The sequence below is a fragment of the Mustela nivalis genome (assembly GCF_964662115.1).
Source record: "Mustela nivalis genome assembly, chromosome: 9".
Lineage (NCBI taxonomy): Eukaryota > Metazoa > Chordata > Mammalia > Carnivora > Mustelidae > Mustela > Mustela nivalis.
The window spans coordinates 22,074,961-22,095,581 of NC_139028.1; the positions used below are offsets into that span (position 1 = coordinate 22,074,961).

Sequence of the window (20,621 nt, forward strand, 5' to 3'; positions counted from 1 at the left end):
TTGCTTTATTCTTTTGTGTGTCTGTATTTTACAAAGTGAGAAATAAAATATGTACATACATTTTATATATATAACACATTTTTTTTCTAAAAATTGGGAAGTTGTAGACCTGTCCTTTTACATCTAAATATTTTACTATGTATTTTGTAAAACCATGGGCATTCTCTCATATCATCACGGTATAGCTGTCAAAGTGTGGAAATTAACAGTTACTGTTATCTAATATATAAACCTTATTTAGCTTTGACCTGTTGTCCCAATAATTCTGCTATGGCAAAAGAAAAGTCTGGGTCATCCTCATTTAAATTTTTAAAAACTCCTTAACATGAAAATAACATTTCTACAATTAGAGATGGAAAGGACAAACGAGAGCTTGCAACTGTCTTTAGTATCTTGTAGGAAGCTTTTAACCCTCCCTCTTTCCCCCTTCCGATAGCTCTTGCTTGTACCTCACCTTCGGCACTTGGTGCATTCTGGTAAATCTGGGATTACATTTATTTTGTTACTTTTAAAATTCTACCATTATTACTTTAGGCCCCTGCATCTCCTGCAGTGCCTAATCTTGTGCTTTTTTTTCATAGTCATTGCTAAATGATTATGTGTTAAATTAAAAACACACACACACACACACACACCGCCCCCATTGGACTCCTAAAGCCTGAAGTCTGTAAATAGCATTTGGTTGATGTCTCTACATGTTATTTGACAACTTCTATATTCCGGTCTTATCCTAGTTTGTGTATTGCCAAGTCTGTTGTGAGCCCTTCCACAAGTTTTGTTTAGAGGAGAACGAGCGCCCCCTGGAGGACCAGCTGGAGAACTGGTGTTGTCGCCGCTGCAAGTTCTGTCATGTTTGTGGAAGGCAGCATCAGGCTACCAAGGTATAAAACTAAGTAACAGAACTGTTTAGAGCATTACTCTCTATCTCTGTTTCTGCCTTTTGGTTTAGGGTTTTGTATCTATATTTTTCCTCCACTGACAGTCTGTTCTGACTATTTAATTGGGTATAGTTCATTGCCTATTTTTATGTTTTAATTTAGGGAATATAGGAGAAAATGTGGCATTAGATTAAAATCCCCCCCAAAACTGCAGTCTGCCTGATAAGAATATTCATCTGGGTGCCTTTGGCAGGACACAAGTCCCACTGCTTTCTTTGAGAGTAAAATAATTTAGGAGACAATGTAAATTGTTCTAGTGACGTGCGATACTTACTTGAAGGTGAATATGAAATGGGCACTAAATGCTCATCTGTGTGTGTGTGTGATAACCACTTTCTTGCCTTCATATTTCCTTCCTTTTTTTTTTTTATTGGCATATAGCAGACGTACAATATGTGAGTTTTAGGTGTGCGACTCAGTGCTCACCATGAGATGCACAACTGTCACACATTATGACAGTTTCGTGGACTGTATTCCCTCGTCTGTACTTCTCATCTCCGCGACTTAGTTACTTCATAACTGGAAGGGTGTACCTCTTCATCCCTTGCCTTTGTGTTCCCTACAGCAGCTGCTGGAGTGTAATAAGTGCCGAAACAGCTATCACCCTGAGTGCCTGGGACCAAACTACCCCACCAAGCCCACCAAGAAAAAGAAAGTTTGGGTGAGTACCCATATGACGCTGTTGGAGAGAGAACTGACGTTGGGGCTCTTGGGCTTGTAACGGGGATCCCCTTGCTGGAGTATGTCCCTGTGACCGTTTTTCGGTCTCATTATTAGGAAGAGCCAACCCAGGAAAGAGGTCAACTTGAGAAACGGATTGCGTATGAGGTCTCTTTAAATGAGATGAGCTCTTAAAAATAGGGAATTCCCTTTGAATTTTTTTTCCTTTTCCAGATCTGCACCAAGTGTGTGCGCTGCAAGAGCTGTGGATCCACAACTCCAGGCAAAGGGTGGGATGCACAGTGGTCTCACGATTTCTCACTGTGCCACGACTGTGCCAAACTCTTTGCTAAAGGTACTTTAAAAAAGCCAGTTTTGTCAACTTGTAGAAGTTGTTATTTGGTGTTTTGAAGGAGAACTGGACACCCCAGTGCAAGGAAGTAAAAAGTTTTATCTGTCTTGTCAGGGACACCATCTAGACCCATTTACTAAGTTCCTGATCTTGCTCTTTACAGCGGAGTATTACAGCAACTAGAAATGCTTTGTTAACTTATATGGGAAGAATTAAGGGGACTTTTTGTAATAACTAACCACAGAAGAAATGCTCTAAGCTAGTATTTCCCAGTGTGAGGTATAGACATTTGATTGTTCCAGAAATGATTTTAGGTGTTACTGAGTCAAACATTTTAGTAGTTACGCTAGAAAAATTTAACCTAATAACTCATTTTACTGACTTATGATAATAATGATACAGAGTTTACTATTGAATGTATTTTAAAGTAATCTATTAAGTAAAGAATAACAGAGGGGGAGCACCTGGGTGACTCTGTTTGTTGGGTAAGCATCTGCCTATGGCTGAGGTCATGATCTCAGGGTACTGGGATAGAGTCCCATGTTAGGCTCCCCATCCAGTGGAAAGCCTGCTTCTGCCTCCTGCTGCTCCCCTGCTTGTGCTCATTTTCTCTGTCAAATAAATAAATAAATAAATAAAGCTTAAAAAAAAAAGAGTAGTGGGAGTGCATGGATAAAGCAAATTGATGAAAGCTGTCATTTGTGTTGAATTTTAGGAACTGCTGCTCTGAGCTCTAACTTAAACCACTAAGAATAAGGAGAGAGTGTAAATTAACTGCTTTTTTAATCCCACCTCTTCACCTCTTTTTGAAAATACAAACCTTTCTTTGGAATGTGTCAGAGAGAACATTCTCTCATTCTTTTTCTCCTGTGTTCTTTGTAAACTCTACCTCGTGACCTTCAAAAATGAGTCTCAATAAAATCAGTGGCTCAGGAAAACCTGGACACTTGACAGATGTGTGAGCGTTGCATAGTAGGTCCCCGCTGGCACCTGTGAGCAGCTGCAGAGGAGAGCTGGCACACGAAGCTAGGGCCTGGGAGGCACTGGTGTGTAAGCCAGAGCGCTGCTGACAAGTGTGCTTTGCTTTCAGGGAACTTCTGCCCTCTCTGTGATAAGTGTTATGATGACGATGACTACGAGAGTAAGATGATGCAGTGTGGAAAGTGTGATCGCTGGGTCCATTCCAAATGTGAGAATCTTTCAGGTACAGAAGGTTGGAGTCTTTTTATTACAGTTTCTTCTTGCTTGGTACATTTATAGCCCCCAAAGTAATTTGTAAACATAAAGTTATGGCCGTGTTGTTTCTTGAAGTCTTCTGAAATTTCCACCCCTATAAGCACTTTCTTGTCAAGCTGTGCTCATTTATCATGAACGTATCCCTTTAAAGTATGTATTTGCTGTGTTTTGTGGGTACCTTAACCTGTTGGTTATCCTGGGCTAGCGTTAATAGTGTCCCTTCAGAGATCAATATATGCTGGGTTCCTAGGGGACGTTAAGAGTCCTGCTGCCGGGGGCGCCTGGGTGGCTCAGTGGGTTAAGGCCTCTGCCTTCGGCTCAGGTCATGATCCCAGGGTCCTGGGATCGAGCCCCGCATCGGGTTGTCTGCTCCACGGAAAGCCTGCTTCCTCCTCTCTCAATCTCTGCCTGCCTCTCTGCCTACTTGTGATCTCTGTCTGTCAAATAAATAAATAAAATCTTTAAAAAAAAAAAAAAAAGAGTCCTGCTGCCGTCCCCAGGGTACAGCTTTGTATTAAGTTCAGGGGAGTAGTGTCCTCTTCTCCCTCTCTGCCACTCTTCAGAGCACCTCAGCATTGCGGGTTTTTGTTTTTCTAGATGAGATGTATGAGATTTTGTCTAACCTGCCAGAAAGTGTGGCCTATACCTGTGTGAACTGCACCGAGCGGCACCCTGCAGAGTGGCGGCTGGCCCTGGAGAAGGAGCTGCAGATCTCTCTGAAGCAGGTTCTGACAGCTCTGCTCAACTCTCGGACCACCAGCCACTTGCTTCGCTACCGACAGGTCGGCCCTGGGAGTTCATTCTTGGGCGGGTTCAGCCAGCGAGGGGGCGTTCGTTTGCTCCATTCTTCATTTAGTTTTATAAACTTACTTGCTTTGGCTTTCAGCCATTAAGAAAATCTTTAGGGGGAGGGCACCTGGGTGGCTCAGTGGGTTAAGCCTCTGCCTTTGGCTCAGGTCATGATCTTGAAGTCCTGGGATCAAGCCCCGCATTGGGCTCTCTGCTCGGTAGGGAGCCTGCTTCCCCCCCTCTCTCTCTGCCTACTTGTGATCTCTGTCAAATAAATTTAAAAATCTGGGGCACGGGGCTCAGTGGGTTAAAGCCTCTGCCTTCGGCTTGGGTCATGATCTCAGGGTCTTGGGATCAGGCCCCACATTGGGCTCCCTTCAGCAGGGAACCTGCTTCCTCCTCTCTTTCTGCCTGCCTCACTGCCTACTTGTGATCCATGTCTGTCAAATAAATAAATAAAATCTTTAAAAAAAAAAAAGAAAGAAAGAAAACCTTTAGTACTGAGTAGGACGTTCTCTGGGGGATTTTCTTTGCTATTACTAATAAGAAATGTGTATTTTATACTCTGAGGGCTCTGGGGGGACAGCAATGAAAGGCTTCAGTGAAGAATAAACTGATCAGAGTTGCTTTTTAGAAAAAAAAAAAAAAGATTCTGACTGGAGAGGGAGGAAGGATTGGCGAGGACGGAGGCTAGAGGCAGGAACGGTGGTCAGAAAGCAGTTAGAGTAATCTGGATGAGAGGGAGAGTGGCAGCCTACTCTGACAGTCATGGACTATCACTCTGGGAAATCCTGAGGGCTCCTCAGGGCAGAATTTGTAAACCACTAGTTTTCATCCATTGAAGTTGTGAACTGTACGTCTATGGAGTAGTCATTGGAAATACAAGGTAAAATGTTGGAAAAAATGCACGGATAACTCGAACTCAGAGCTAGGCTGCTGCTTTATCTCCTCATAGAGCTCCATTGTTTGAATAGGAAAGTTTGCCATCTCTGTCTCCCTCAGAAGGAACTGGACAGTTTCTATGTCTTCATACTCCATTTGGAAGTTCTAAGTTTATATGGTCAAATGATTACAGAACCGGCTCATTCTAACGCCCTTTTTCTGTTATTTAAGAAATCTGTGCTTATTTTCATGTTCTTCAAGTTTTATAATATGTATCATTCAGTACCATCTTTATTAATTTGAATAGAATTTTCACCGATGCCTCATTTTCAGTGTTACATAAAAGAAACCTGTCTTTCCTGGCAACAGGCTGCCAAGCCTCCAGACTTAAATCCTGAGACGGAGGAGAGTATACCTTCCCGCAGCTCCCCAGAAGGACCGGACCCACCAGTGCTTACTGAGGTCAGCAAACAGGAAGATCAGCAGCCCTTAGATCTGGAAGGAGTCAAGAGGAAAATGGACCAAGGGAACTACACAGCTGTGGTATGTCTCTACCAACATTTCAAATGCCGGTTTAACTCCTTTGGGTCTTTGGGGGACGAGGCTGGGAGTAAGCACCAAGAGATGGTGTGTATTATATTTAGAAATGTCGTGTGGATTTAAATACCTAAAAATATATGAGTTCTTTCAGCTCTGTGTTTCAGAAGATGGGAAGGTAGTGTCTCAAAAGATTATTTTTTAATTTGGCTGTCATCTGAGTTCTCTGAATATCATTTTTTATTAAAACTGTTTATGGAGGGGTGCCTGGGTGGCTCATTCGATTAAGCGTCTGCCTTTGGCTTGGGTCATGATCCCAGGGTCCAAGGATTGAGCCCCACATTGGGCTCCCTGCTCAGCAGGGAGCCTGCTTCTCCCTCTCCCTCTGCACCCCTGCTCCTACTCTCTTATATCAAATAAGTAAATAAATAAAAATCTTTAAAAAAAAAAAAAACTGTTCATGGAAAGATGCTAATGTGAAGTTACTTGGTTTGCCTCTCTCAAAATCATGTCTAAATATTGTATTTTTCTATATAAGATACTCATTTATAAAAGGTATGTTTTAAAGTTATGGTTTTAAGAATGTATGGGAATGATTATCTGTTATCTCATGATCCATATTTGCTGTTCAGTTGTTTATTTTAACCCAAATAAATAAATAAAAAGTTATGGCCCTCTTTGGGTTACTTACTGTGATAGAACCAGTTTATTTGCATGCTTGCCTTATTAGCCTGGCTTCTCTTGACTGCCCCAAGTTAATTGTGAACTGACTTATAGAGACCTCTGCTAAAGAGACATTATACTGCATTAAAATAGGGTGTCCATTTTCTGTTGGCTCTCTGGGCTGGGTGATTTAGGAGGGAAGAGGAAGTGGTTTTGAGAACACACTGTTTTATGAATAATTAATACTTTGTTTTCGTATACAGTTGGAGTTCAGTGATGATATCGTGAAGATCATTCAAGCAGCCATTAATTCAGATGGAGGGCAGCCAGAGATTAAAAAAGCCAACAGCATGGTCAAGTCCTTCTTTATTCGGGTGAATGATATTAATAGTTCATGTTTTTAATGCTTATCTATGGGTAATTACTCCACGAACAGAACGGATTTGTTCTCTTCTCCGTTTTGTTTTGCTCTATGTGTAAAACATCTTTTGGTTTAACTCATTCCTCTGATTCTTTGGGAGGAAGTTGGTGAGGTCACCAGAGTGGGTGGATCTTTCCCTTGGTAGCCTGAAATCATCCTCGTATTGACTTAGAAGCTGGTTTGAAGTCGTTGGTTTTCTGTGGTTTCCTAATGAATGTTCACATGCTTACATTTTGTTTGTTTGCTTTTTTGTTAGCAAATGGAGCGTGTTTTTCCATGGTTCAGTGTCAAAAAGTCTAGGTTTTGGGAGCCAAATAAAGTATCAAGCAAGTAAGTAAATTCAGGATTACTTTTTTTTTCCACCTCATCAGCTAGAAATCAGAGTTCTAGATTAAGGTTTCTTTAGACTAGGTTTTAAGATTAAAAATTAGTCTGTTGAAATGCCTTTTCAGTGCTGATTTAGAGCTAATACTTAATGGTTATTATAATCTATCACCCCTCTTTTTTCTTTATTATATTTTTTGCAGCTTGGCTTAACTTGGGGCATAGGTACAATACACGTGCTTCTATGTGTAGCTCGGTATTCAGACTTGTAATAGTTGGGCTCTGTATTACTCAGTTCAAATTGTGCTTACTATTGCTCTTGATTCTCCATATTTAACCTTAAATTTTTATTCCAATAAATCTTTTTGATTCTTTGGGAAAGTTATCACTTGCTTCTGGAAGTTTAACCAAGAGTCATATATCAAGAATATGTTTTTTTTTTTAAATAAAGCCCTGTATATTTAAGAGTTTTCAGATTCTGTGGCTTGTCCTTATATTCTGTGAATGGCTTATGCATGGGGCTGTGACCTGATGATATTCAAGAATTTGATTATTTTGTATAGTTCCAGGTATATCATAGGAGTTCAATAAATGCTTGTTGAATCAATTATTTTCAGCAGTGGGATGTTACCAAACGCAGTGCTTCCACCTTCACTTGACCATAATTATGCTCAGTGGCAGGAGCGAGAGGAAAACAGCCACACTGAGCAGCCTCCTCTAATGAAGAAAATCATTCCAGCTCCCAAACCTAAAGGGCCTGGGGAACCAGACTCTCCAACTCCTCTCCATCCTCCTACACCACCAATTCTGAGTAAGGCACCAAATGAGTCATTATCCACTTCTCTCTAGATGCAGCTGATTAACTCTGTAAACGTAAATTTAATGTACTTGCATGTTGGAAAGACATTTTCAGGTCCATCCTTAAATGTAATAAAATCATTATTTTTGCCTAGCTTGGCCTGGTAACAAGAAATCGACATAAATACTCTTAACAGATGGTGAAATAGCATAACTTTGAACAGTTTTTGAAGGTGTTTATTTTATAAGCCACAGCCTATTTAAGCCAAATTGGTTTTTTCTTCCTGGAAATCAGACCTAGTATTGCCGCTTTTAACTGGATGTATTTTGGATTCCAAGGTACTGATAGGAGTCGAGAAGATAGTCCAGAACTGAACCCACCCCCAGGCATAGAAGATAATAGACAATGTGCATTGTGTTTGACATATGGTGATGACAGTGCTAATGTAAGTACCTTGGCGAACGGGGTCCTACGTAGCAGATGTTCCTGTGAACTGTTTGGTCCTTTGTGTCTTAATTCGATGACTGGGTGCCATTTATTTAATGAATGTTTGTCACCTAGCTTATAGCACTTGTGGTCTTTTTTCTATAACTGATTAAGTTGATTTAAAAGATGATTTGCATTGGGGCACCTGGGTGGCTCAGTTGGTTAAACATCCAACTCTTGATACCAGCTCTGGTCTTAATCTCTGGGTGGTGAGTTTAAGCCCACATTGGGCTCCACACTGGGCGTGAAGACCACTTAAAATTTAAAAAAAGAAAAAAAAAAAAAAGATGAGTTGCCTTAAATTAACCTATTGATGTCTGGTAGTTTCTACAGGAGACTTCTCAAAAAGATTTTGTGAAAGTCAGTAAAGTATGTAAGTTTGCGTATGAAAGGCTTGTGTTTAAGGTAGGCAGGCAGAATGGTTAAGATCCCCAGTTCTGGCGGCTGCCTGCATTAATTTCTGTGCTCTCTGAGGATTAAAGGAAATAATGCTTATGAAGCTTTATTTAGTACTGGACACATAGTAAGCGCATAATAAAAAGGTTATTTATTTATTTATTTATTTGACAGAGAGAGAGAGAGAGAGAGAGAGATATCACAGGTAGGCAGAGAAAGAGAGGGAAGCAGGCTCCCCGCCGAGCAAAGAGAGCCCGAAGTGGGCGTTTATCCCAGGACCCTGAGATCATGACCCGAGCTGAAGGCAGAGGTTTAACCCACTGAGCCACCCAGGTGCCCAAAAAAGGTTTTTTAATGCAAGTTGAGAGGACTGGCTTTGAAATACGGTTTTGAAGAAATTAGTGCACACTTTCATAAATTTACCACATACTGCTTGTGTTTTGATTCGCTATGTTTATAAAATATTTCCCGCCTATGGATTCTAGAAAGGTGAGAGGTGGAAACAGAAAAACATTGAGAAATGAGTTTTGATTTTTGTGTGCATCCCCAAGTTTAATTATTATTGATGTTATCTTGACTGAGGTAAAGCTAATACCAAGGATACCTACTTTGACATTATATTCTTTAAAGAAAAAAGAAATCTCTTGATTTCATAGGATGCTGGCCGTTTGCTTTACATTGGCCAAAATGAGTGGACACATGTAAATTGCGCTTTGTGGTCAGCAGAAGTGTTTGAAGACGATGATGGATCACTAAAGAATGTGCACATGGCTGTGATCAGGGGCAAGCAGCTGGTAAGACCTGGTGTAAATGTTATGGAAAAGATTCCCCTCAGTTTCCAGATGTTCTCTCTGTGGCTTCATGATACTTCACTGAGGTTTTACATTGCCTTCAGAATGGTTAGCCAGTGACGAATGCTGGTGTATACTGTAGGCAAATTGCTACTCTGACCTTTGGGGGTTGGTGCATAAGAAATAGAAGACAGAGTGTTACCTAGTTTGGGAGACAATTTAAATGTGCAAGAAAGGTGTTACTTTATTAAGTGATTTAGACAAAATGATCTTGGAGGTCCCAGTTGAATCACTCTATGGTTCCATAGGAAAAACCCACATAAATACACTCACAGGAAAAGGATGAAGGAAATGATCAGTAGATGCTGAGAATCGTCAGAAAAGGCCATGAAGGAGTAAAATTTTAAAAGCTATACTTTGAAAGAGGGGAGATGAAGAATTATCAGAAAGAAAGAGAGAGAAACAAACAAAAAGCCCATGTAGATTGTATGGCGAGCACAAACAAAAAGTCTTCTGTGGAGAGGGGAGCCCAGACTGTGACTGTGACAGAATAAGGTGGTGACATTCAGGCTTGCTGAAGGTGATCTTTGAATTGTGAAATAAATTGTAATCTGTTAAGTCTAGTAACTAGAGAACCCTTGTGTTTCTGCCTGGTATAATCTTTCTAGAATTGAATTCTTTTGGATATAGTAGCCTTCTTGTAAGATGATGTTTTTAGAATCAGTCCTCAAAGTTCTATTTTCTATAAATCATTCGTGCATCCTAAAAACAAAACTTTCTGTTTAAGTTCTAAATCAAAGTGTAGTCTTTACATTTAATAGTTTCAGGGCCCCAGGGACAATGGGAGATAGAGGATTTGTAGACAAGGCTTCAGGGTTCGTATTAGTTCTCTGTAATTCAGCTGATTACCAATAAAAAAAAATGACTTGTAGGAAACCCAGAATGGGGTAGTTCTACAGAGAAGGAAAATGGCTTAAAACATCTGAAAGTCTGACTTAGGCCTCTGTTTTCTCTGGATGGTTAGAGATGTGAGTTCTGCCAAAAGCCAGGAGCCACCGTGGGCTGCTGCCTTACATCCTGCACCAGCAACTATCACTTCATGTGTTCTCGCGCCAAGAACTGTGTCTTCCTGGATGATAAGAAAGTGTATTGCCAGCGACATCGGGATCTGATCAAAGGCGAGGTGAGAGCTTCGTTGCTTTTCGAATTCTATAGGAGTTCAGGGAAAATAGGCTGGAAACAGCAAGATGGTAAGCTTTGCTTCACCTTACTACTCTGTGTTCCTGGAATCACCTTCTGAGAAATATGGCAGTCCTCCCGTGAAACAGCACCATGATTTTGAGAGGCTTTGCACTTGCCCTTAGAGACAGTCAGTATCACATGGAATGTGTCAAGGAATAGGCTGTCGTTAACAGCTGGGTTTTGTTTTAGGTGGTTCCTGAGAATGGATTTGAAGTTTTTAGAAGAGTGTTTGTGGACTTTGAAGGAATCAGCTTGAGAAGAAAGTTTCTCAATGGCTTGGAGCCGGAGAACATCCACATGATGATTGGTATGACGCAGGGCCCTGGCCGGGCGAAGGCTCGCTCTGTCGCTGGAGCACTTCCTAGTCTTTGGGTATAAAGTGAGCCTTCTCATTACCTCCTCTCACCCGTTCTTCTTTCCTTGATCAGGCTCCATGACAATTGACTGCTTGGGAATCCTGAATGATCTCTCTGACTGTGAAGATAAGCTTTTTCCTATTGGATATCAGTAAGTAACAGCATGGAGCCAAGACACCAGCCCCCACAGCTGGGGCATCCTGAACAATGAACAGCTCGTTGAATGGAGAGCTGCTTTTAATCGCCACCTAAAATTCACTACTTTTTTGCTACTTTTTGTAGATTGGGACAAAAGTATCCTTTTATGTGCACTAAATCCAGTTATAAAAGGAATGTATTATTGGCATACTTTCAGAATCATTTCCAAATAAAACCTAAATTAAAAAAAAAAAACAAGGTCAGTCTTTTTTAAGATTCCACTTGAGTTCCATCTATCTGGATTTAAAGGTCCCGATTGTTGTAGTGGATCAAACACCTCAGGCCTCGGTCCTCAAGCTAAAAATATAAGCCCCCACAATAATGATCATATTGTCCAGTGAACATTTATCCTCTCTCCTACGTGAAGCAAATGGCTTAAACTTTTAGCGGGCTGACAGTGTAAATTTAAAACTCCCTTTCTGTCTCTCCCATTTTGGAGTCTCATTTTGCTATCTATACACCAGTTTATTTTGCATTCCAATTCTGGCAACACAGTCTGTATGTTGAGCTGGCAGCTCTTTGTATAAACCAGGCTCCGTCAGCATCCAGCAGATCAGAAGCAATTACACTTCCCTTGTCTTGTGGGGCTTTTCTCCCAAAGGGGACACTTCAGGTTTGCTTTTTCCCCCTCTGTGTACACCTTGAGAGCGATGGTAGTTCCTTCCTGAAGGCCAATAACTATATCTGGCAGTAGATGTTAGTATTTTCCTTTCTCTGCATTTTTAGGATATTTTACTATTTTTGTCTCCTGCTTACGCTACAATAAAAAAAGATTTGGAGCTGTTTTTGAGAGGCTAGGAAAAACCAACAACTTCAGAAACCCTGGAACACCCGAGCCAAGGGTCTTATAATAAGAATCAGTGATGTAAAGCTAAATTCTGTAAATCGGGGAGCCAGGAGGAGTAGAGGCTTTGGCAGATGTTCGTCTCTGTTTCTTTCCTGTCACTCACGGGGATTTGTGTGGGTCTGTTTGCCAGGTGTTCCAGGGTTTACTGGAGCACCACTGATGCTCGCAAGCGCTGTGTGTATACGTGCAAGATCGTGGAGTGCCGCCCCCCGGTGGTGGAGCCGGATATCAACAGCACCGTGGAGCATGATGAAAACAGGACCATCGCTCACAGTCCCACGTCTTTTGCAGGTGGGTCTTTAATCAAGGTGGGACTCGAATTAGATTTGGGGGAATACTGTGACTGAAGGTGGGGAAAGTCGTCTCTCTGGGAGATCTCATTTGTTTGTATTTCGATCTTTACCTAACAGCTTGCTTTGTATTGGTTCATTTGATACTTTAATTGGACCTTTTTATTTTTTAAAGTAAGAGTTTTTCTTTCCTACCACAGAAATTTCATCTAAAGAAAGTCAAAACACGGCTGAAATTCTAAGTCCTTCCTCACCAGACCGACCTCACTCTCAAACCTCTGGCTCCTGTTTTTATCACGTCATCTCAAAGGTCCCTAGGATTCGAACACCTAGTTATTCTCCAACACAGAGATCCCCTGGCTGTCGGCCGTTGCCTTCTGCAGGTAAAGGACTTACCTCATTGACTAACTTGCCCCAAAAAGATCAGCTCAGAGATGAGCTTGTCATTCTTCCAGGCCTTAATGGCTTTGCTCATTGAAAATCTTAATTTGCAGCTTTCAGTTATAAGCCACTGCCAAGTCATTGAAAACAATGGCCACCACACATTCGTTCTCTCTGTAATAGACTTTATTACTTTTTTCTCTCTTGTTCAGGAAGTCCTACCCCAACCACTCATGAAATAGTCACAGTGGGTGACCCTTTACTCTCCTCTGGACTCCGAAGCATTGGCTCCAGGCGTCACAGCACTTCTTCCTTGTCACCCCAGCGGTCTAAACTCCGAATAATGTCTCCAATGAGAACTGGGGGTACTTACTCCAGGAATAGTGTTTCCTCAGTCTCCACCATCGGGACTGCCACAGATCTTGAGTCAAGTGCCAAAGCAGTTGATCATGTCTTAGGACCACTGAATTCAAATACTAATTTAGGGCAAAACACTCCCACCTCTTCAAATTTGCAAAGGACAGTAGTTACAGTGGGCAGTAAAACCAGCCACTTGGATGGGTCTTCCTCTTCTGAAGTGAAGCATTCCAGCGCTTCAGACCTAGGATCCAAGAGCTGCTCTTTGAAAGGAGAGAAGACCAAAGTGCCAAGTTCCAAGAGCTCAGAGGGGTCTGCCCATACTGGGGCTTATCCCGGCATTCCCAAACTGGCCCCACAGGTTCATAATACAGCACCTGGGGAACTAAACGCTAGCCAGATCGGCACTTTTGCTGAACTCTCTTCAGGGCCGTATTCTTCTAAAGAGGCCCTCTCCTTCCCCCCACTCCATCTGAGAGGGCAGAGGAACGATCGGGACCAACACATAGATTCTAACCAATCGGTAAACCCCCCTCCCGATGAAGATGCAGGAGTTAAAACCTTGAAGCTCTCTGGAGTGAGCAGCAGATCGTCCATCATCAACGAACACATGGGATCTAGTTCCAGAGACCGGAGACAGAAAGGGAAAAAGTCTTGTAAAGAAACTTTCAAAGAAAAACATTCCAGTAAGTCTTTTTTGGAACCGGGTCAGGTGACAACTGGCGAAGAGGGAACCCTAAAGCCGGAGTTCGTGGATGAGGTTTTGACTCCTGAGTTTATGGGGCAACGGCCATGTAATAATGTTTCTTCTGATAAGATTGGAGACAAAGGCCTCTCCATTCCGGGAGTCCCCAAAGCTCCATCCATGCAAGCAGAGGGATCTGCCAAGGAATTACAGACCCCTCGGAAGCGCACAGTCAAAGTGACACTGACACCTCTCAAAATGGAAAGTGAGGGCCAGTCCAAGAATACACTGAAGGAAGGGAGCCCTGTGTCCCCTTTGCAAGTAGAGTCCGCCTCTCCCACAGAACCAGTTGCAGCCTCTGAAAGTCCAGGAGATGGTCCAGTGGCCCAGCCAAGCCCCAATAACACCTCATCCCAGGATCCTCAGAGTAACAACTACCAGAATCTGCCGGTACAGGACAGAAACCTGATGCTTCCAGACGGTCCCAAACCTCAGGAGGATGGCGCTTTCAAGAGGAGATACCCCCGTCGCAGTGCCCGGGCGCGCTCCAACATGTTCTTTGGGCTCACCCCGCTGTATGGAGTGAGATCCTACGGTGAAGAAGACATTCCATTCTACAGCAGCTCCACTGGGAAGAAGCGGGGCAAGAGATCAGCTGAAGGACAGGTGGATGGGGCTGACGACCTAAGCACCTCCGACGAAGATGACCTGTACTACTATAATTTCACCAGAACAGTGATTTCCTCAGGTGGAGATGAGCGGCTGGCATCCCATAATTTATTTCGGGAGGAGGAGCAGTGTGACCTTCCCAAAATCTCCCAGTTGGATGGCGTCGATGACGGCACAGAGAGCGATACTAGCGTCACGGCCACCACGAGGAAAAGCAGCCAGATTCCGAAAAGAAATGGGAAAGAAAACGGAACAGAGAACTTAAAGATCGAGCAACCTGAAGATCCCAGTGAGAAAGAACACGTCATTAAGAGTTCCGTTGGCCACAAAAACGAGCCAAAGATGGATAACTGCCACTCCGTAAGCAGAGTTAAAACCCAGGGACAGGATTCCTTGGAGGCTCAGCTCAGCTCACTGGAGTCAAGCCGCCGGGTCCACACAAGCACCCCATCAGACAAGAACCTCCTGGACACCTACAATACTGAGCTCCTGAAGTCAGACTCGGATAACAACAACAGTGACGACTGTGGGAACATCCTGCCCTCGGACATTATGGACTTTGTACTGAAGAACACTCCCTCCATGCAGGCTTTGGGCGAGAGCCCAGAGTCCTCTTCGTCGGAACTCCTGAATCTGGGTGAAGGTTTGGGTCTTGACAGTAATCGAGAAAAGGACATGGGTCTTTTCGAGGTCTTTTCCCAGCAGTTGCCGACAACAGAGCCTGTGGACAGCAGTGTCTCTTCCTCCATCTCGGCAGAGGAACAGTTTGAGCTGCCTCTGGAGCTGCCGTCCGACCTGTCTGTCCTGACCACCCGAAGTCCCACTGTCCCCAGCCAGAATCCCAGTAGACTGGCTGTGATCTCCGACTCAGGAGAGAAGAGAGTAACCATCACAGAGAAGTCTGTGGCTTCCTCCGAAGGCGACTCGGCATTGCTGAGTCCAGGAGTGGATCCCACGCCCGAAGGCCACATGACTCCCGATCATTTTATCCAAGGACACATGGACGCAGACCACATTTCCAGCCCTCCCTGTGGTTCAGTGGAGCAAGGTCATGGCAACAATCAGGATTTAACTAGAAACAGTAGCACCCCCGGCCTTCAGGTACCTGTTTCCCCTACTGTTCCTATCCAGAACCAGAAATATGTGCCCAATTCTACCGAGAGTCCTGGCCCATCTCAGATTTCTAATGCAGCTGTCCAGACCACTCCACCCCACCTGAAACCAGCCACTGAGAAACTCATTGTGGTTAACCAGAACATGCAGCCACTTTATGTTCTCCAAACTCTTCCAAATGGAGTGACCCAAAAAATCCAGTTGACCTCTTCTGTTAGCTCTACACCCAATGTGATGGAGACAAATACTTCAGTCTTGGGGCCCATGGGAAGTGGTCTCACCCTAGCCACGGGACTAAATCCAAGCTTGCCAACTTCTCCATCTCTGTTCCCTCCTGCTAGCAAAGGATTGCTCCCCATGCCTCATCACCAGCACTTACATTCCTTCCCTGCAGCTGCTCAAAGTAGTTTCCCACCTAACATCAGCAGTCCTCCTTCAGGCCTACTTATTGGGGTTCAGCCTCCTCCAGATCCCCAACTTTTGGTTTCAGAAGCCAGCCAGAGGACAGACCTCAGTACCACAGTAGCCACTCCATCCTCTGGACTCAAGAAAAGACCCATATCTCGTCTACACACCCGAAAGAATAAAAAACTCGCTCCCTCTAGCACCCCTTCAACCATTGCCCCTTCCGATGTGGTCTCTAACATGACCCTGATTAACTTCACACCCTCTCAGCTGCCAAACCACCCCAACCTGTTAGAGCTGGGGTCACTTAATACTTCATCTCACCGAACTGTCCCCAACATCATAAAAAGGTCTAAATCTGGCATCATGTATTTTGAACAGGCACCCCTGTTACCACAGAGTGTGGGCGGCACAGCGGCCGCGGCGGCGGGCGCGTCTACCATAAGCCAGGATACTGGCCACCTCACCGCGGGGCCTGTGTCTGGCCTAGCAGCCGGTTCCTCCGTCTTGAATGTTGTATCCATGCAAACCACAGCAACCCCTACAAGTAGCGCGTCCGTTCCAGGACATGTCGCGTTAGCCAACCCCAGGTTGCTCAGTACCCCGGATATCGGCTCAATAAGCAACCTTTTGATCAAAGCTAGCCAGCAGAGCCTGGGGATGCAGGAGCAGCCTGTGGCCTTGCCGCCAAGTTCAGGAATGTTTCCACAACTGGGCACCTCACAGGCTCCGGCTGCTACAATGACAGCGGCGTCTGGCATCTGCGTGCTCCCCTCTGCTCAGACTGCGGGCATGACAGCTGCTTCGCCTTCTGGGGAAGCGGAAGAACACTATCAGCTTCAGCACGTGAACCAGCTCCTTGCCAGCAAGACTGGGATTCTCCCTTCCCAGCGTGAACTTGATTCCGCACCAGGGACCCAGGGATCTAACTTCAACCAGACAGTAGATGCCCCCAACAGCATGGGGCTGGAGCAGAACAAGGCCCTATCCTCAGCTCTGCAAGCCAGCTCTGCCTCTCCCGGGGGCTCTCCGTCCCCTGGACAGCCGTCAGCCAGCCCCTCAGTGCCAGCTCCCACTAAAACCAAACAAAAAATCAAACGGTTTCCGCTGCCTTTGGACAAAGGGAATGGCAAGAAGCACAAAGTTACCCATTTGCGGACCAGTTCTTCTGAAGCACACATTCCAGACCAAGAAGCCAACACGACGTCCCTGACCTCAGTCACAGGGTGAGAGATTGAAATACTAGCTACCCTGGGTAGGTGGGGTTGTTTTTGCTCTGAACGAGAGGCTGCTGGCCTGGCAGTTTCCTGGGAAGGACACTCTTCCATCCACGTTGCATTACTCGGGGGTGTTCCGGGTATTGACTTTGCTTTTTTTTTCCCTCCTCACAGTGGTGATTTATAGAGCAAAATTTAGTTCCCTCCGTGGGCAGTTTGTCTCTTGGAGAGAACCACATCTCTAATTACTCTTTGCTCTGATTTTTTTTTTTTAAGATTTTATTTATTTATTTGTCAGAGAGAGAGAGTAAGCACAGGCAGACAGAGCGGCAGGCAGAGGGAGAAGCAGGCTCCCTGCTGAGCAAGGAGTCCAATGTGGAACTCGATCCCAGGACGCTTAACCAACTGAGCCACCCAGGCGTCCCTGATTTTTTTTTTTTTTTTTTTTTTTTAAGTGGAGGGTGGGGAGGGCCGAGGGAGAGAGAATCCCAAGTAGGCTCCATGCTCAGAGCGGAGCCTAGCATGGGGCTCCATCTCACGACCCTGAGATCATGACCTGAGCAGAAATGAAGAGTAAGAAGAAGCTCAGGCCCCCTTTGCTCTGATGTAAAACAATGGCTTGGCTTTTTCGCTTTGGGGGTTTTGATGTAGCTTTGGGGTTTTTTTTTGTTTTTTGTTTTTTGTTTTGCTGAATCTTAGGATACTGAGGGACAATGATTATTCCTGTCTGGAGGGCAAAGCCAGCTGTCATAGATCCTGATGAAGTTCTTTTTAATTAGTGTCGGGGTGTAACATGCCTGGAATATACAAGTGAAGTTTTACATACATATGCACCCATGTAGCCCCATCGAGATCAGGAGATAAAACATCCCTAGTGTTCCAGAAGGCTCCTTGTGCCTTCTCTTCGACAGAGTGCCCTCATAACCACCGGCTAACCTGTTCAGCACAGATTAGTTTTCCCAACTTGTAAATTTATCAGATCCTGATAGAGTCTAGAGTGTTTTTGTTTGTTTGTTTGTTTGTTTGTTTTCTGACCTCCACCCTTTAGTACGTAGTCACTGGTGGTTTTTCTTGAAAAGATGCAATGATTTTCTTCCAGGTCTCAGGGAGCAGAGGCTGAGCCGCAGGACACAGCTAACGTGGAACAGTCATCACAAAAGGAGTGCGGGCAGCCCACAGGGTAAATACAAAGATCGTTTCTCTAAGGTTAAGTCCTCAGTTCTGTCCACCTCATTTAAAACATAATTCTTCCTCATTTGAATTGTTCTTGTTGCCAGAGGGGTTTTTTTTTTAATGGAAGTAATACATACTTGTAACTTTTTTAATGCATAATTACTTAAATAATAAATGGTTCTGTGTTCATCCTGCCTACCCTTCTCCCCTTCTGTTCCCTAGTAATGACGGCTGCTAATAATTTGTTTCCATCCATTCACACATTTTTATACAAATACAGATACACATGGTGTATATATGAATATATATTTATATTCCTTTTTTATATAAAATGAGTAATGCTATACATACTGTTCTGTACTTTTTTTTTTTTTTTTAATTTAAATAGCCCCTTATTGATATGCATTTGGGTTGTTTCCAAGATTTAATTTTCAAAAATGAAAATTGGTGGTGGTTTACTGGCTCCTTAAGCTTGCTTTTGCTTTTGGTTAAATCAGTTAATTTACTTAAGTAACTCCAGAACTGCTTCTAACAAATGTTCTTTTAATTTTTTCTAACACTGAGGGTATGAGAAAAATTTCAAGGACATAATTTACAAACTCCAAAAGCCCAAACTTAATGCCAATATTTAGGAAAGAATCTCATAGAAGAGCATTTTATGTTACATATCATACAGTAGGGTGGTGTTTATCCAACACGTTATACGCAAGACGTCCTATGGTCCGTTTCTGGTAGTTGTTCTGTGTAACCGACGGCGTATGGCCGATTGTGGACAGTTTGCATGTTTGAATTGATAGCAGCTGATGTTACATCTTACATTGGGTTTTCTTCTCATTTAGGCAAGTTCTTCCTGAGATTCAGGCAACACAAAATCCAGCAAATGAGCAAGAAAGTACAGGTATGTGGGTGGGTAACAGGTTAGCATTAGAATTTTAAAGTCAAAAGTACTATAAAAATGGCCTACATCATCTACAAATTTTCTAAATTAAAAAATTTAAGCTCCAGGTAAGTTAAGTGATTGGCCAGAGGTGTAGACTAACCCTCAGGGCATCTATTCCCTGGTCTTGCACCCTTCCGCTGTATAGTCTGTGACATCTGTCGATCGTTCTGCTCTGCTTGCTTTAACATCAGTGTGATCTTCATAGCTAGTGGTTACCTGATCTCATCCCTTAGTTGTCGCTGAAGGAAACCACGTATCTGGTCACAACCCCAGGTACAGCTCCATAGCACTTTCTATCTGACTCCTGAATATGATCAGTAAAGAACTGGCCACTTCAAGATTAGAGAGCTCTGGATATAGGTTTCGCCTCTTTCCATCAAGGTAACTTCCCAGAAGAGAAGCAAGTGGAGAAAATGCTCAGGAGTAACATTTGGGATATAATCACCTGCTGATTGGCTGATTCCTCAGGAGGACTGAGGTGCCTCTTTCTGTCAGAACATACGGTTATATGAACTTGGGCTAATTAATTTACCATCTCTCTGCCTCAGGTTTCACACCTTCATGTACACTTTGAAGTGTACACGATAGTAACACCTCACTGGTCCTTGTGAGGTCTATCTGAATTAATTTACAGGAAGTTCCTAGAAAAGTGCCTCATGTATAGTGCTTCATTCGATTAATCATTATTTTTTACCTTTGACCTTATTGAGGGGATTGCTTATTGAAAAACTATCAAATTGTCATACTAGAAACTTCCACAGAAACAGCATGACTTTAGATTTAAAAAAAAAAAAAAAAAATCTAGTTTTAGTCACTTTCTAGCTGTGACCCAGGGCAAATTGTTCCACAGCTTTGAGCCTCGGTTTTGTTTTGTTTTTTGTTTCTTTTTCTTAAAAATTTTATTTATTTGACAGAGAGATCACAAGTAAGCAGACAGGCAGGCCAAGAGAGAGGTGGGGAAGCAGGTTCCCTGCTGAGCAGAGAGCCCAATAGAAGGCTTGATCCCAGGACTCTGAGATCACATGAGCCGAAGGCAGAGGCTCAACCCACAGCCATCCAGGCGCCCTGAGCCTCAGTTTTGTTATCTGTAAATGGAAATAATCATACCAACTGTAGAATGTTGGTAGGCTTGGAGAGAATGTATCAGTGCTCAGTAAGTGTTTGCTAATGCAGTCAGTTTGGGCCCTATCTGTCTTCTTCCTTGCAGAACCTAAAACAGTGGAAGAAGAAGAAAGTAACTTCAGCTCTCCACTGATGCTTTGGCTCCAGCAAGAACAGAAGAGGAAGGAAAGCATTGCTGAGAAAAAGCCCAAGAAAGGACTTGTTTTTGAAATTTCAAGTGACGATGGCTTTCAGATCTGTGCAGAAAGTATCGAAGGTGAGTGGATTAAATGAGGTTGGCAGCACCCCGCTGGCTCAGTTGGTGGAGCTTCTGACTCTGGATCTCAAGGTCATGAGCTCGAGCCTCACATTT

The 20,621-nt window shown here is 43.5% G+C and overlaps 1 protein-coding gene across 10 annotated transcripts in view; it reads left to right on the forward strand.

Annotated features, from left to right (window-relative positions):
* The window catches only part of KMT2A (lysine methyltransferase 2A), a 77,626-nt gene that overhangs the window by 44,223 nt on the left and 12,782 nt on the right, over nucleotides 1-20,621 (forward strand). For 4 of the 10 annotated variants that reach the window (XM_082683494.1, XM_082683496.1, XM_082683499.1 and 1 more), the window contains 20 exons: nucleotides 735-881; nucleotides 1,504-1,599; nucleotides 1,833-1,953; nucleotides 3,041-3,163; nucleotides 3,784-3,968; nucleotides 5,227-5,400; nucleotides 6,321-6,431; nucleotides 6,735-6,808; nucleotides 7,420-7,613; nucleotides 7,940-8,046; nucleotides 9,140-9,277; nucleotides 10,299-10,457; nucleotides 10,706-10,823; nucleotides 10,945-11,023; nucleotides 12,048-12,208; nucleotides 12,408-12,590; nucleotides 12,801-17,043; nucleotides 18,134-18,214; nucleotides 19,047-19,105; nucleotides 20,355-20,525. In XM_082683494.1, coding sequence (XP_082539620.1) covers nucleotides 735-881; nucleotides 1,504-1,599; nucleotides 1,833-1,953; nucleotides 3,041-3,163; nucleotides 3,784-3,968; nucleotides 5,227-5,400; nucleotides 6,321-6,431; nucleotides 6,735-6,808; nucleotides 7,420-7,613; nucleotides 7,940-8,046; nucleotides 9,140-9,277; nucleotides 10,299-10,457; nucleotides 10,706-10,823; nucleotides 10,945-11,023; nucleotides 12,048-12,208; nucleotides 12,408-12,590; nucleotides 12,801-17,043; nucleotides 18,134-18,214; nucleotides 19,047-19,105; nucleotides 20,355-20,525 — 6,724 coding nt within the window. The remainder of the gene's footprint in view (nucleotides 1-734; nucleotides 882-1,503; nucleotides 1,600-1,832; nucleotides 1,954-3,040; nucleotides 3,164-3,783; nucleotides 3,969-5,226; nucleotides 5,401-6,320; nucleotides 6,432-6,734; nucleotides 6,809-7,419; nucleotides 7,614-7,939; nucleotides 8,047-9,139; nucleotides 9,278-10,298; nucleotides 10,458-10,705; nucleotides 10,824-10,944; nucleotides 11,024-12,047; nucleotides 12,209-12,407; nucleotides 12,591-12,800; nucleotides 17,044-18,133; nucleotides 18,215-19,046; nucleotides 19,106-20,354; nucleotides 20,526-20,621) is intronic. The other 6 variants (XM_082683497.1, XM_082683498.1, XM_082683502.1 and 3 more) reach the window with 2 other exon arrangements.